The sequence below is a fragment of the Gallus gallus genome, chromosome 4, assembly GCF_016699485.2.
Source record: "Gallus gallus isolate bGalGal1 chromosome 4, bGalGal1.mat.broiler.GRCg7b, whole genome shotgun sequence".
NCBI classification, from domain to species: domain Eukaryota; kingdom Metazoa; phylum Chordata; class Aves; order Galliformes; family Phasianidae; genus Gallus; species Gallus gallus.
The window spans coordinates 22,217,748-22,234,541 of record NC_052535.1 but is presented as its reverse complement, the minus strand read 5'-3'; the positions used below and the strand labels follow the sequence as shown (position 1 = coordinate 22,234,541).

At 43.9% G+C, this 16,794-nt stretch overlaps 1 protein-coding gene across 1 annotated transcript; it reads left to right on the top strand.

The window, feature by feature from the left end:
- The first annotated feature begins 11,388 nt into the window (after window positions 1–11,388).
- LOC100859304 (envelope glycoprotein gp95-like) lies at window positions 11,389–16,308 on the top strand. The gene is made up of 2 exons (XM_040699567.2): window positions 11,389–11,605; window positions 14,512–16,308. The coding sequence occupies exons 1-2, from the start codon at window positions 11,446–11,448 to the stop codon at window positions 15,906–15,908; spliced, it is 1,557 nt and encodes a 518-aa protein (XP_040555501.2). The 5' UTR covers window positions 11,389–11,445; the 3' UTR covers window positions 15,909–16,308.
- Window positions 16,309–16,794: the final 486 nt, after the last annotated feature.

The window sequence follows — 16,794 nt, the reverse complement described above, 5'->3', positions numbered from 1 at the left end:
GATTGTTCTCCTATGTGCTAAAAAGAAGTAACTTGACCACAGAGAAAACTTTGTATTAGTTTTATACTTAATAGATAGTTCTGTGGAGCTGTGACTTACCTTTTTTAATACTGTTTAAACCAGTAAGTTTTTTTCTTTGTTTAAGAAACAGTCATTCAAGTCATGGTTGTATAATCTACATTCAGGACTCTAATTTCCCATGTCGCACTCTATAAAATCAGGATAATAGTCTTTCACAGAGATGGCATAAAGGCAGATACTTTATTGATTGTGCAGTCAGGTAACAGGCATTTATGAGCAACTAAAATGGATTAATAAGTTCTGTGCTAAACTCCAAACTTTTCACTGCAGTTGGGAACAGTTTGTAGTTGAGCAAAACTCAGACTGCAAATAGGATGCTTACATACATACCAGGGAACTGCTGATTCTGCTACCTCTGCAGCAGCCAACAAGGAATACGTTAAACAAGGCTGTGGTTGTGCCTAAGCACAAAGAGCCTATAGTTTACTTGTAAAGAGAGTGAAACAAGCTTGCAGCAGTTTTGGGAACAGTGTCTTGGGAAAAGCAGGAGTATAAGGAGTTGTTTGCTAGCAGGATGGAGCTGTTCAAACACAGCTGCCTTTGCTGGAGATCTGAAAGGGGCATTACACCTGTGAGTTGTAAAACTTGCTGCTGATGTTGCTGTCAAGACACCTGCTCAGGCATACAAATAATTGTGAATAAATCAGCCTTAGAATTTGGTATTCTCTACTGTTATCTGTTTATTTCAATGAACTAATTGCAACACCTGGAATCAATTCTTTCTCAGCCACTGGGAAATTACTGCAATATCTTTCCCCAGAGTTTACTACTTTTATACTGTGAGTATTGTTCAATAACTTTCTCTTAGCACTGTGATTATGATTTCCACATTTCATGCATGTGGGCATCTAAGTTCTACAGAACTAGGAAAACCTACTGGGTATTCTTTGCCAGCAAAGTAATCCTTTGACATCTAATGGAACATGGTGTGAACCCCAGGAAGAAACATAAGCCTAGTATTTTGAGAGGTTTTCAGTAGCTAAGGTCAAAACTAACCTGAGAGGTCCTTTTCCTGTCCTTGTGTTTAAGCCTAGGTGTTCGTTTTTGGGTTTTTTTTTCCTGTGGATTATCTAAACTGCTCTGCAGAGGCAGCTACTTGACTTTATCGCTGTAATCCTTTACTTTAGAGCTAACACTTGGCATAGATGTTTTAATGCTTTTTCATCTGGAAGACACTGGAATGTCACAGTACTTAGAACAAACTACCATAGGAACTGGAGCTCTTCCCTTAAGCTGAAATTCCTCTGGATACTTGTGTATATCAGTGGGATTTATTTACATTCTGTTTTTATGAGGATATCTTAATATCTAGAATTCTCTGATGACATAATAAACCTTAACTACTTAGTTTGATAGTAATTTTTTTAACTGGAAATTGTTCTTATTACAGTGATCAGTTGAAATGCAGACCATACTCAAGTGAGTTTGTTGAAGATGGATACATTTTAATATATTAATTTCAGGACTTCAGTAAGTTAAAGGTATAATGTTACAGCTCAGGAAGGCAGGGCTTTTTTTTTTTTTTTTGCTGTTTCTCTTGAACAGGTTGTAATATTCAGTGGTTAGTATTCTTTCAGATTTTTTTTTTTCTCCTTTCATGTTTGCTAATGTTAAACTCAAGTAACAACAAGTCTGTGCTGGGAGTTACCTGCAAGTGAAGTGTAGAGTGAGGATTCTAAGAGTGACTTTTTTTTTAAATAGTAAGTTTTATGTTTTTTTCCAGGATAAGTTGAGTATCTGCTGCTTAGGAGTTGCCATATAAGTGAATTCAGGAAACACTAAAATCATAAGTGTTTCAAATGTGAGGTAAGGTAATTTAAAATGATGTTTTTTTTCATTTCAAGCCTGAATGCAGTCCGGAAAGAAATTTTATATGTAGCACTGGGTTTCTTGGTTGTAACGTACACAGGAAAAGTTCAACAGTTGCTTTCCATGGTGTGACTTCAGGACATACATCAGTACAAAAGACACTGCAGCTGAGTCATTGCTGCAGGAAGTGATATCATGTTAGTTTTTTCATAAAAATGTTGACTTCTGTTCAGATGACTCTGGAAGGCTGTTTCAGAATCTTATGGGGCTTTAATATGTCTGTCTTAAATCTAAAATATTTATGACTAGTTTATACCGAGTAGTACGAGTTTTTTCTCTAATTGCTTTCTCTTGAGAGATTTTTATCTTGAGAAGCAATTAAGTGACTGGGGAATACATGCATGACCTGACTTTTTTTGTCATCCACACTTTGAAAAAATTGTCTGGTAATACTTATATTACCTTTTCCAGTTCAAAAAAACCTGTTACGTATAGATTAGTTCTAAAGATCACTGAAGTATAAATAAGGATAAATGTTTTGATTAAACACTGAGGGTACTGTAACATTAACAAATAATGTTTACCCAGTTAAAGTTGTAGGATTTCCTTAAGTTGTAATAATACACTTTTGAAACTATGATAGTTTTCAAACTTTATGAACTCTTTAAGCAAACCTATTCAACTTCTGGCCATGATATCATGATAATACACACCACAGCTAAAGTCATGATTTTTCTTTTAGCTAGGAAAGTAGATAAGTTCAATGACTTTTGGTGTTCAGAAAAACATTCTATAGTGCAAGGATGAAATGACCCAAAACTTTGAAATGTGGTTAGAGTAAATCAGCTGTAATAGTTTGAACAGCCAACATACTGCTTCCTGTTTAAAAAATATGCCTGAAATTAGAGTATGAGTGTGGTATTTGAGTCTCACAACAGCACAGCATTGCTAATTACTCTGGAGAACAGATAGAAATGTTTCAAAGCTTTAAGTATGGTATTAGGAAGCTTCACCAATTATGAAGTTTCAGTTACTTATCATGAGGAACACTGAAATCTAACTCTTATCAAAAACACTTATTTTCAGTTTAGGAATACCAAATATTTAAATTCTTCCTTCTAGCTGTAGATGTCTCTGTTTGTTTCACAGAACTTGGATGAGATGCCCCTTAAGGGTACCTTCTCACTCAAACAATTTGTGTACTGCTACAGGATCTTTATACCATGAAGTTTTCAGCTTTGTTTTTTTTCTGTCTCAGATACTGCTTTGAAGAACAGCTTTGAGCTCTGAAGGAAGAGAAATTCTTCCCCATTGTTTTCATCACCAGTTTGTCTAAATCTTCCAGCAAACATTACAGTTTGTGCGCTGACTTAAGCATTGCTCAGTTGCTGGTTGACCAAGGCATGAATACTAAGTATGGCATTTACAGTCAAGTCTTCTTTCTGACACCAAGTGTGCATCATCAATAGTAACACAGAACTACTTATCAAGAAAGATGATCATGCTTTTATAATTTTGAATTCTGGCTAGGAGTGAATCAATAAAAACGTGCCATGACTTAAAAGAAAAAAACAGTATTCAAATCAGTCTTTTGATTAGCCAAGAAATTTGAATTTCTTAGAATGTGTAAAGGATGTAAGTAGAAAAGAAAATGCTTCTCTGGCTCTTTCTAAGTGTCTGTCAAAATATTTGCAGGCACTAGAGTAGTTCTGCTATACAGAAGCTATTCTCTTCTGGTAAAAGCATATGACTGAACAACAGCTACTGATTGCTGTTAAGGGATTTCCACAAATGGTGGTGGTGAATGATAGAATTTCTGTGGAGAGCAGGTTTATTAGGCATGTCATAGATTACTATTAAGGATGACAGCAACAACAAAAGATGCAAGACTAACTGAGAAACAAGATTTCCCAGGATTTGCTCTTGCTCAAGTTTGTGAGAAAGGAAAAAGCAATTCTATTTTCTTTAGAGTTTTCATTCATTTAAAATTCTGAGCTGGCTCTCTTCAAATGAGCTAAATTGTGCCTCAGCTACTGACCTTTTGTAATCCTATAGTCCTATTGTTCCCCAGTGCAATTTTAGCATGAGATTCCAGCTTTTTGCAGGTTGATTTTCTTGGTGGCTTCTTTCACTGGTGTTAATCACCACACCTTGTTATTTTTTTTTTTTTTCCTGTTGGTAGTTTGGCAGGTGCCAGGCAGGACACCATCAGGGTCTTGCTCTGCATTGAGGTGGGTACTCTTTGCAGCCTGAATGCAAGAAAGATGAAAGAAAGAATAAAACAAAGCATTTCTAAAAACAAAGATGAAAAGATAAAAATAGAGAGTTACTTGGACTATTGCAGTTTGTGAGTTAATTTAGGCTCTTTTCCAGTACAACCTCAAAACCAGGCTTTGATACCCTTAGCTCCTCTCAAAGTGGAATAAAAACAACCTCATACAATACCTATCCATCTAAAGCAAGGATTTTTCTGTGCTAAGGTGGAGTGTTCACATACTCTTCAGATCAACACAAAAGTCAAATGCAATGCAATTAAGTGTATTCCTCCTTAATGCAAATGAAACACATCTTGAAAGCATGTTAGTAACCGCCACTATCAAATCCTTTAAAATACTTTTTCTTTAATAACTAGCATATATAAGATAAATTTCTATAGGTATCAATTCTCTACTGTCGTATCATAAGCTTTGGAAAAGTGCTTATATTGCAATTTTTTTTTTCCCCCATCAGTTGTACTTTACAAGTTTGCACACTTTGTAGATTTGATTAAAAGTTCTTCCAGGTAAGCCAAATCCTCCTGGGGTGGTTCTGGAGGTTACTGCACCTAGAATAGCAGAAGTAAATGTGTCATAGAGATAACAGACTGCATAATACCTTAATCTACTAAATCTTGCCTTCTCTGCTTCCTTCCTTGGAAGTTCAGCTAAATACCTAATTCTTTTTACGGATTTGTTTTGCGAGTCTTTAGAATTGTCAATACTTTGCAAACACTGATCTGTGGTGACTACTTGTACTGTGACTGGGGGTCACATCTAGTTCTGTTTACTTGGGATTTTAAGTAGTTAGTCTATAAGGGATCTTTTTTACATTACAATAAGATACAAGAAAATTGCACTGTATAATATCTGGTGGAAAGGGAAAGTCTTGTTCAGATATCCAGAAGAACTGTAAATTAAGGAACTTGAAGGTATTGCTTATTTCTAAATGTCTATATGCAAATGTCAAAGCATTAGCTTCCCCACCCAACTTTCTGTTCTCTAGCTAGGGAGGGTTGACATCAAATGGTTTCCTTGCCTGTGTGTTCTTTGCTATGCTGTGTGACTGCAAAGTGAAATAAGGAACCTTTTTAATGTTTTATCAGTCTGAGTACAAAACAGTCCAACCAATTTTAGTAAGACATTTGTCTATAATAGACACCATTCTTTTATTTAACAGTTCTTCAAATAAGCCCTTTAAAACATAGATCTAAAGTTATGTGTTTCACTTGAAATATTCAAGGCGCGGCATTATTTGTGAATGTGTAGAATTATCTTGGAGATCAAACAATGCTCACTCTTGCTATTTTTTATTATTCTTGCAACATCTAAGCATTTAAACATCTAAAGGGTAACTGTTGATATAAATTTAGTTTCTTCTCGCTGTATAAGAGCTGCACAGAGCATACATGAAGGTTTCTGTGATCAGAGCAAGCTGTTAGACTGTGTTTGAAGACTTCCTTCACCAACCATTTGTAAGTTAACATTACAGTTTCTGGGAAAACTACTTCCTTCCAGTTGGCTTCTAATGTGTTCTGAAAGTACTTTTTAGAATGTGCCTTTCAACTGTGGATTTTTGAGCTCTTAATTTATACTATGTCTTCTGAGCCCTTTGAGATCTGTTTTGATTTTTTTGATATAATAATATCAAGGACATAGCAAATTCCTAATGCTTAAATTTGTAGTGACTACTGCTAGGCATTAACAAATTTTGTTCATTGTTGATACATAGCCAGCTAGAATTTCTATTCCTCACCTTGAATCACTTCATACTTATGTTCATTTTCATTTGGCAATTTATTATCCAGTTCTGTAAAAACTTCAGCTCTTCTATTTTGAGCAATATAATTTCATCATCTCTGCCACAACATTATTCTTTTCCTTTTCCTAGTAATCTGTCTGTAATGTTGAACAGCATGTACCCTAGAGCATGTGAAATCCTGTTCACAGCCTATCTCTGTTATGAAAATTCACCTTACTGAATCTTCAAACAACCTGTATACTAATGTTAGGACCTTTCTTTTGTCCCATGACTACTTAGTTTCTTTAAGAGGCTTTGGGAACTAATCTTGTTGAAAGACTTGTAGCTGACTCTATCAGCTAGATCTCTCTTATCCATGACCTTAAAACTATTTTAAATGCCACTTCCCAAACCTAACTGTGCTCTTTCACCCTTATAAAGACAGCTTGTATTTGTCTGATATCATACTTAACAATGTTCCTTTTAATGCATTTTGGGGGTCTTTATTGTTTTTCCTCACTTTCCTATTTATGGTAGTTTCTGCTACCTTTCCTGGTGCATGTCAATCTTTCAGGTGGTAATTTTATAAGATTTTTATCTGGAACCCCTTTTTTTAAAAAAAAAAAAGTCAATGTCTTATGTTTTTCCTCCAAATAGAGTGAATGCAGTTAGAACTTATTTGTATGTACACCAAGTCATTTACTGTATGGCCAGTATGGCATATCCAGTATGGCCACCTGGATACTGCCAAACAGCTTCTGGCAGTATGTAACTCATTATTTTGAACCCTAGTAGTACTGGGATAAGTACTGCATAGTTACAGTGCTAAAGTGATTACCTCTGTGCTTTTAAAATTGGCTTGTAAATCCAAATAAGTGAGCTACTGTTAAATCTTGATTGCAGTGTAGAAATACCTGGGAGCTTTCCTGAAGAAGAGATCTTTGTCTTATCTTCAGCTCTTTAGAGAAGTATTCTAGTTATGAGGCTAGTGTAAGGGAGAAACCATTCCAGGCACAGCTGTTCCAGTAGTGATATTCTGCACTGCAAGGCTTCCTTTGGATGATGAAGTAGAGAGTTAGGGAAGGCAGGCTCCTCTGAGAGTCAGCAATGAACAAAAATATTCTTCTGAAACATACTACACACTCCTGTGGCTGTCAGTGCATAGGAACTTGATCTTTGCTCTATTCATGAGATTCAATGCCTTTCTTTGCATATCAAGGGGGACACTTGGATTTAGTTCTGTGTGTGTTTGTTCTTTTTAAAAAAAAAAAAAAAACTTGGAAGGGTGTTGCCTTCTACAACTGTTATGTTAACCTCCTGTGTTAGCCCTAGCGCACACTGGCCAATTACCTGGTCAGGGCCAAATGACTGCAAATGTACACCAATATCGTGAGCAGTAAAATGCTGTTTATTGCAATGAGGCATTTGCTTAAATACATATCTACTTTGTCTATGCCCCTTTATGCTTGCATTATGCACTACCCAACCACAGAGTAGGGGGGGTCCTGTCACGTCACATCCTGAAGTTTTGTCAATGCTTAATACATAATCTCCCCCTCCCCTTGCTTGATAAAGCCTTGCCCCATTACAGCACGAATGCAACCTGCACCCTTCTACAACTTCATGCAGTCTGTGATACTCCATCCATTGGTCAAAAGTCTTTTCCATCATTTGTTGCAGGCAGTTCTGCAAGTATCCTATAAAGCATAGAAGGCAAATCAGAATACATACAAAAATTGCAAGCCCTATTGCGAGAACCTTAAGCAATTGCTTTAACCATGAGCCCATTTCCCCCAAACAGTCCGTCCAGCCAACCCCCAAAGGGATCACTCTCTTCTTTGATCTTCTGTGTGTGTTCTTGGATCCATTCTAGTTATGAATTGACACACTGTGATCACTGAGGTTAAAGTAGCACATTCCATCAGTGTCCTCACACCCATGTCCTTGAGCAAACAGCAAGAAGTCAATAGCTGCTCTATTCTGTAGCAGTGCATGATGGACACTATTAAGATCTTCAAGCATAGCATTTAACACAAGCGTGGTCATATTGGCATGTTGGTCTGCAAAACAGGCCAATCTTTCTATCTGGGTCAAAGCTGACACTGCCGAAACTCCTGGCACGAAAATCGAAGTGAAGATGTGTGCTGTGATGCTCCACAACTTAACCTTGTAGTTACATTCAGGTCCCAGACTTATATCGCAGCAACGCCTATGAAGATGTGAACTATGAGATATATCGAGTCAGCCTGTATGACTTGGAGAAAGCATCGTTAGCTGCCTTAAGTAATAGGGGCCTCCTAAAGGATTAGCTGGTATACCTTGCCATGCCCTATCGCCACAAGTCAGGAAGATACCTGGGGGGAGTTCTTTTGCTGGCCCATTGTTCCAAAATATCTCTGGCCTACCTCTGAAAGTAAACCCATATGCATAATTGTTCCATTCTGCCATGCAATTACCACCGCAACCGGAACATTCTGTCCCATTACTGTGTCCCCCTGACCATATTCCTCCTTTTGAACCACACCAATCAGAAAGGTTCCTTCTATAATAATGAGTTTCGTTGTTGTGAAGCCACAATACGTATCACTTATCGAAAAGCTCTCTGTGTTCATTGGACTTACCACCCTACATGATTGGTTAACATAGGATCTTATACGAGGGTCATCATTGCTCCATCTTGCTATGAAGTCACGCAATTCTGCTTCCACCCTACCAGTCCCATTAAAATTCCCATCAAAATTGTGGCAGGCTCTGCTGTGATTGTTCTCTTGATAGCATATCAAACCAAAGGTGACACACGTGTGTGTTGATCCATTCTTAATCATCTGAGACCCTAAAATATCAAATTCTTGGGTGTCCTAGGGGAGGATATGATTTAATGATTGAATCAGACACGCCGTTTGTGTAGCCACGTCCGCATCATTTTTACACACAGTGTAGTTGACCATATATCCTCTAAACTTCTCCAATTGGTAACTCGGCAAACCCACCAAACAGGTACGAAAGGGAGAGGTAGCAGACTGAAGGCTAAGACAGAAGTCTGTTTGCCCCATGAGGTTCACCCACGTGACCCAGACATTACGTGGCTGTTGTAGGAGGTGGATTCCCTCCCTCCCCATTACCATAAACATCAGCAACATCGGAAGTGTCAGGGTTGCAGGTGTGATGCTCCTCTTGATGAGTGGTTCTTGGTCCCATCATCCGTGTTGTAGTAGGCGTCTTGCGGGGGCACGGGATGTACGGGACAGGCCTCTCCCTAAACATAGAGAGATAGTGCTATCGTGCTGACCTTGTTGCAGAGAAAACAGGAGAAGAAGAAGGATGATAAAAGAATGTGGAAACGGCCAAATAAGGCACAATGTTATCTGGTGTGAACTAATCAGAGTGGGACATGACAGCACGGTTATCTAGGTAAAATGTATATAAGCTGTGTTTAGTAGTGAATAAACGCCATTTGCCTCACTTACTCCTGGGGTCTGGGTGAGCATCTGGCCCCGACCTGGTAAAGGGTCGGTTTCACCCAGCAGTAAGCCCTACATGTGGACAGAGGACGAACACCGGACGAGCGAACGGAGACTACATGCAACAAGTGGTGACCCCGACGTGATCTGTCTGCTGAGGGTGGCTGCCCGGCGTGCCCGTGACGCGGAGAAGAGCCTGTGAGGTGGCGGCAGGTCGCGCACGGAAGACGTACTGCGGTTAAGAGCCTGCGAGGTGGTGGCAGGTCGCATACGTAACAATGGACCAAGTCATTAAGGTACTTGTGCAGTTTTGTAAGGACTACTGTGGAAAATCTGCTCCTTCCCGGAAGGAGATCGCGACAGTTTTGTCGCTGTTAAATGAGCTGGGGGAGCTGGACTCTCCCCGCTACGTTTTGGATTCGAGTAGGTGGGACTTGCTCACCTCGGCGCTATGCCAGCGCGCCATGGCCAGTCAGAAGGCTACGGAACTTAAAACGTGGGGACTGATGTTAGGAGCCCTTAAGGCGGCCAGGGAAGAGCACAAACTTGGGGCGGTCATGAGCGGGGAGGGAGCTCCGGGGAGCGGGTCTTTGGAGTTTTGCAGGACCGGCGCTCAGACTGGCGCTCAGACGACAGCGAATAAAACGGCAACGGAGAGAGAGGAAGATTGTGAGAAGGACAAAGAAGAGTCGCAGAGGCTCGGGGGGGGTGCAACGGCGCCGACGGCCCCTCCTAATTCTATCGCGCTGTCGCCGCCCCCGCCCTACCCTAAGCAGCCGTTATATCCTTCTTTGGCAAAGACATCGGAGCAGGGGGCGGGACCGTCCCCAAAAGGAAAGGGGGAGGGGAGACTTAAGCTTACTGACTGGGGGCAGATTAAAGAGGAAGTGGCACAGAAAGGCCTGGCGGCAACTTATACACTCCCAGTTGTTGTCTCGGAGGAGGGAGGCCCAATCTGGGTCCCGTTGGACCCAAAGGGGGTAGCAAGGATGATTGAGGCAGTAGAAAAGAAAGGGCTGAAATCGCCATTGACGATGAATGCCCTTGAGGCCCTCACAGCATCGGGCCCAATGCTGCCTTATGATATTGAAAATTTAATGCGCATGGTGTTGAAACCAGTGCAGTATACGCTCTGGAGAGAGGAGTGGCATACCAGATTAAAACAAATGCTGATTACGGCGCAGGGTGATCAAAGAAACCCCATATATGGGTCCGATATACAGAGATTAACGGGCAATGCACCAGGTCTGCTGACCCCTCAAGCACAAGTTTGTCAACTTAGACCAGGAGAGTTGATAGCGACTACGGACGCTGCAATAGATGCGTTCCGAAAGTTTGCAAGGAGTGCTGAGCCCACTACTCCGTGGACAGAGATCGCGCAAGGCCCCACAGAGCCGTTTCAGGAGTTTGCAGACAGATTAATTAAGGCAGTGGAAGGCTCGGATCTGCCCAGAGCGGTTCATGGTCCCGTCATCCTGGATTGCTTGTATCAGAAGTCCAGTGAAGGGGTGCAGGGGATTTTGCGAGCGGCGCCAGGGAGGCTCCAAACCCCTGGTGAGGCCATCAAGTATGTCCTAGATAAGCAAAAGGCCTGTCCGTCTGTGGCAGGGGAGGTAGCTGCGGCGGTAGCAGGAGTGATGATGGCCTGTAGGGAGGCGGACCATCGTAGTGCGGACCGACAGTTAGGACCTTGCTTTAGATGTGGTCAGGCGGGCCACATTAGGGCCCAGTGCAGAATGGGTACGGGTGGAGGCGTAACATGTCAGCAGTGTGGGCGGAAGGGTCATGCAGCACCACAATGCAGGGCCCGTAGGCCTCCACGCCAGGGAAATAACAACGGGAGACAGTCCGAGCACGGTGACTTCATTTTTCGACCTATGCAGGCCCCTGACCTAAGTTTACGCATGGCGGCGCTGTCTCTAAGTACCCATGAGCGCCCTCTGGTGAAAGCCACTATTTCTTGCACCAACCTCCCGCCGGATTTTCAAGGCCCTCGATCTATCTTTGTCACTGCCCTTATAGATTCCGGCGCTGACTTACTGTGGTCGCGGAAACAGAATGGCCATCCTCGTGGCCCGCGGAGGCCTCGCAGTCTATTATGGGGGTTGGAGGGGCGACCCCCTCACGCCGGTCTACCAATGAGGTACAAGCGGTTGTGATTAACAGGGATGGCTCCTTAGAGAAACCGGCGTTGTTTACACCATTGGTGGCGCGTGTCCCCGGAACTCTTCTGGGGCGGGATTTCTTGCGACAGATAGGCGCTCGCATTACAAATTTATAATGGGGGCCACGGTCTGCCAATTGTCAGCGCAATATGCTATCCCTTTGCGCTGGAAACCGGACACCCGTCCTGTATGGGTGGACCAGTGGCCCTTACCGAAAGAGAAACTTGATGCTTTGCAAACTTTAGTAGCCCGGGAGCTTCGCCTGGGTCACATAGAGCCTTCGCTTAGTAGATGGAACACTCCGGTGTTTGTAATTCAGAAGAAATCAGGGGCTTTTCGCTTGCTGCATGACTTGCGCGCTGTCAATTCTCACCTTATACCCTTTGGTGTGGTGCAACAGGGAGCACCTGTGTTATCTGCGGTGCCGGAGGAATGGGAAGTAACGGCCATTGACTTGAAGGATTGTTTTTTCTCGATACCTCTAGCTGAGCAGGATAGAGAAGCTTTCGCTTTTACGGTCCCTGTCTCTAATAATCAAAGGCCAACTCAGAGGTACCAATGGCGAGTTTTACCACAGGGCATGGCCTGCTCCCCCACCATTTGTCAAATGGTGGTGGGTAAAATTCTTGGCCCATTGCACCACACCTCAGAGGCAAGTGAATGCATTATACTGCATTATATGGATGATCTGTTGCTAGCCGCTCCAACTTTAGCACGACTCCAGGATCTGGAGACCTGTGTGATTTCGCTGTTAACCAAAGCAGGTTTCACTGTCTCCTCCGAAAAAATTCAGAGGGGATCGGGGGTACAATTTCTAGGATATAAGTTTGATGAAGGAACGGTACGTCCGACTGGTGTAAACATCACACCTCGAATTAGGACACTGTGGGACGTCCAAAAGCTAGTGGGAGCTCTCCAGTGGATAAGGGGAGCATTGGGAATTCCCCCCCGGCTGATGCAACCTTTCTATGACCAGCTAAAGGGGTCTGACCCCCGCGAGCCTCGTGCCTTGACCCCCGATATGTCGGAAGCTTGGGATGAGATAGTGACCTCCTGCCTCCATACTGCCTTGTCTCGATACAATTGTAAGAAGGAGTTAGAGGTCGCAGTCTGTAAGTGTGACAGCGGTGCTACAGGTGTACTGGGACAAGATCTCGGAGCTAAACCACAGCCCTTGTGGTGGAACTACTCAGTACAACCAGTGCACGCCTTTACTTCCTGGCTGGAAGTCTTGGCTAGGCTTATCTGCAAATGCCGCCTCTCTGCGGTCAGAATTTTTGGCCAAGAACCCTCTGTCATTTACCTCCCCAGATCCTTCCGTGACACATCGCCGTTGCCTGAGCCTATTCTTCTAGCGCTTGTAGGATCTAGTGCTACTGTTACATTCACAGATTCTTTGTCTATCTTCGAGCTCGCGAGACCAATGCAACTATCGTTGCGCTGTCGGGTCCAAGCCTCACCTGTGGATGGACCCACGCTATTTACGGATGCGTCCTCCTCAACAGGGCAGGGTGCAGTGGTCTGGGGTCGCGGCAGTTGTTGGAAGTCTGTCATTTTCCAGGACGTAACGGCTAGTGTCCAGATACTAGAAGTCCGCGCCGTGGCGCTGGCTTTGCGTTTGTGGCCGACTATCCCATGTAATATAGTCACCGACTCCGCCTTTGCAGCAAAGCTTTTGTTATCCATGGGGCACGAAGGAATCTCTAGCACAGAAGCGGCAATGGTGCTAGAGGACTCCCTGTGTACTCGCACTGCCCCTGTCGCTGTGATGCATGTTAGGAGCCACTCGGAGGTTCCAGGGTTCTTCACCGAAGGGAATGCAGCAGCAGATCGAGCAGCGGGAACCCACGTTTTTACACTCAAAACAGCGAGAGAGCTGCACTCTACGCTTCATATAGGAGCCCGAGCACTATCCCGTACCTGTTGTATCCCCCTCACGGCGGCCAGAGACGTTGTGCAGGCTTGCCCTCATTGCAATTCCGCCCCAGCTATAGGTTCGGGAGTCAACCCCCGAGGGGTAGGACCATTGCAAATATGGCAAACGGATTTCACCTGGGAGGATCGCTTTTCACCCAGGCGGTGGCTCGCAGTCACTGTAGACACAGCCTCTACCGCATTAGTCGCGACACAACACGCCAAAGCCAACTCCACGTCAGCCCAGGCACATTGGGCCGTTGCCATCGCTATTCTAGGCCTTCCCGCCCAAATTAAGACGGACAATGGTTCGTGTTTCACATCCCGCTCCACTCAGGAGTGGTTGAGCAGATGGGGCATACAGCATGTGACAGGTATCCCCGGCAACTCACAAGGTCAGGCTATCGTTGAACGGGCAAATCGCCTCCTCAAAGACAAAATTCGTGTCCTTGGAGAGGGGGAAGGATATAAGGATAAGATACCTGTAGGTAGGCAGCCGGAGATTTTAGCACGAGCCCTGTATGCTCTGAATCACTTCGAAAGAGGAGACGCTAGAAGGACACCAGTCGAAAAACATTGGCAACCCAAAATCCTAGAGGAAGGCCCTTCGGTGAAAGTTAAGACGAACATCGGGGTCTGGGAACCGGGATGGAGAATATTGGTGTGGGGAAGAGGATATGCTGCCGTGAAGCATGTGGAATCGGGAAGGGTTGTATGGGTCCCGGCTCGGAAGGTTAAACCTGACCTGTCAAAGAAGGACGATAACGTGGAACACTGAGCTTTCTTACAGGAAATGTTCCTGGGCAGACCGAAAACGGACTCGGGAGAAAAACCCCAGCAGCCCGCAGGCGGCAAGAAAAGGAAGCAGAAGGACACTCATCCATTGCTGCCATCAAGAGGTTACTTCTTCTTTCAAATGATACTTGTGTGCATGGTTATTATTTCCGTTGTCCCAGGGGTGGGGGGAGTTCATCTGTTGCAACAACCAGGAAACGTATGGGTCACCTGGGCAAATAAGACGGGCCGAACAGATTTTTGCCTTAGTCTACAGTCAGCGACCTCACCATTCCGCACCTGCTTGATAGGCATTCCGCAGTATCCTCTGAACACCTTTAAGGGATACGTCACTAATGTTACTGCTTGCGATAACGACGCCGATTTAGCCAGCCAAACAGCATGCTTGATAAAGGCTCTAAATACAACCCTCCCTTGGGACCCCCAAGAATTGGATATTTTAGGGTCCCAGATGATCAAGAACGGAACAACACGTACGTGTGTTACCTTTGGTTCGGTGTGCTATAAAGAGAACAATCGCAGTAGAGTTTGTCACAATTTTGATGGGAATTTTAATGGGACTGGTGGGGCGGAAGCAGAATTGCGTGACTTCATAGCAAAATGGAAAAGTGATGACCTTCTTATAAGGCCCTATGTCAACCAATCATGGACGATGGTAAGTCCAATAAACATAGAGAGTTTTTCAATAAGTCGTAGATATTGTGGATTCACCAGTAACGAGACTCGTTACTATAGAGGGGACCTTTCTAATTGGTGTGGTTCAAAAAGGGGAAAATGGTCAGCGGGGTACAGCAACGGGACAAAATGTTCCAGCAACACGACGGGTTGCGGTGGTAATTGCACAACGGAATGGAATTATTATGCATATGGGTTTACCTTCGGGGAACAGCCAGAGGTGTTGTGGAACAATGGGACTGCTAAGGCACTCCCCCCAGGTATCTTCTTGATTTGTGGGGACAGGGCTTGGCAAGGCATCCCGCGTAATGCCTTGGGAGGGCCCTGTTATCTAGGACAATTGACTATGCTCTCTCCTAACTTTACCACCTGGATAACATATGGGCCGAACATTACGGGTCACCGCCGTAGCAGGCGCTCGCTGAGTCGTCTCTCGCCTGACTGCGGTGATGAGCTACAGCTATGGAGTGTGACAGCCCGGATATTTGCTTCTTTCTTTGCTCCTGGTATAGCAGCAGCACAGGCCTTAAAGGAGATCGAACGACTGGCATGTTGGTCGGTTAAGCAAGCAAATTTAACATCATTAATATTGAATGCGATGCTGGAGGACACGAGCAGCATCCGGCACGCAGTGTTGCAGAATCGAGCAGCCATCGATTTCTTACTCCTGGCGCAGGGACACGGGTGTCAAGACGTGGAAGGGATGTGTTGCTTCAATCTCAGCGATCATAGTGAGTCCATTCACAAGGCGCTCCAAGCCATGAAGGAACATACAGAGAAGATACGGGTGGAAGATGATCCCATAGGGGACTGGTTTACGCGCACGTTTGGTGATCTAGGAAGGTGGCTCGCGAAAGGTGTTAAGACGCTACTGTTTGCCTTGCTTGTCATAGCCTGTCTATTAGCTATCATTCCATGTATAATCAAGTGCTTCCAGGATTGTCTATCGAGAACAATGTATCAGTTTATGGATGAACGCATAAAATATCATAGAATTAGGGAACAGTTGTAGGTTCCGAGTGCGATGTGACGAGAGTTATATGCATAGGGAGGGGGAGATGTTGCTGATATTTATGGTGTCCATGGCGATTACAGAGTGTCACAAACAACTACAATGGACACAAGAACATATGCAGAAAATTAAAGAAGAGCGTGATCCCTTTGGAAGCTGGCTGGACGGACTGTTTGGGGGAACGGGTTCATGGTTAAAGCAATTGCTTAAAGCTCTCGCAGTAGGATTTGCAATCTTTGTGTGTATTCTAATCTGTCTTCCATGCTTTGTAGGATGCTTGCAGAACTGCCTTCAACGAATGATGGACAAGACTTTTGACTATCACATTGAGTATCATAGATTGCGTGAAAAATTATAGAGGGGTTTAGGTTGTTGCGTTCGTGCTGTAACGGGGCAAGGCTTGGCCGAGCACGGAAAAGAATTCCCTGTTGCTCTGATGATTGCTTAAGAACTGTAGTAGAAAATAGTAGGAATAGTGTGCTGAAATATATTTAGGATTAGGCGTTTTGCGCTGCTTCGCGATGTACGGGTTAGGTGTGTGTGTAAGTAGTATTTAGCTTAGGGAGGGGGAGATGTTGTAGTAGGCGTCTTGCGGGGGCACGGGATGTACGGGACAGGCCTCTCCCTAAACATAGAGGGATAGTGCTATCGTGCTGACCTTGTTGCAGAGAAAACAGGAGAAGAAGAAGGATGATAAAAGAATGTGGAAACGGCCAAATAAGGTACAATGTTATCTGGTGTGAACTAATCAGAGTGGGACATGACAGCACGGTTATCTAGGTAAAATGTATATAAGCTGTGTTTAGTAGTGAATAAACGCCATTTGCCTCACTTACTCCTGGGGTCTGGGTGAGCATCTGGCCCCGACCTGGTAAAGGGTCGGTTT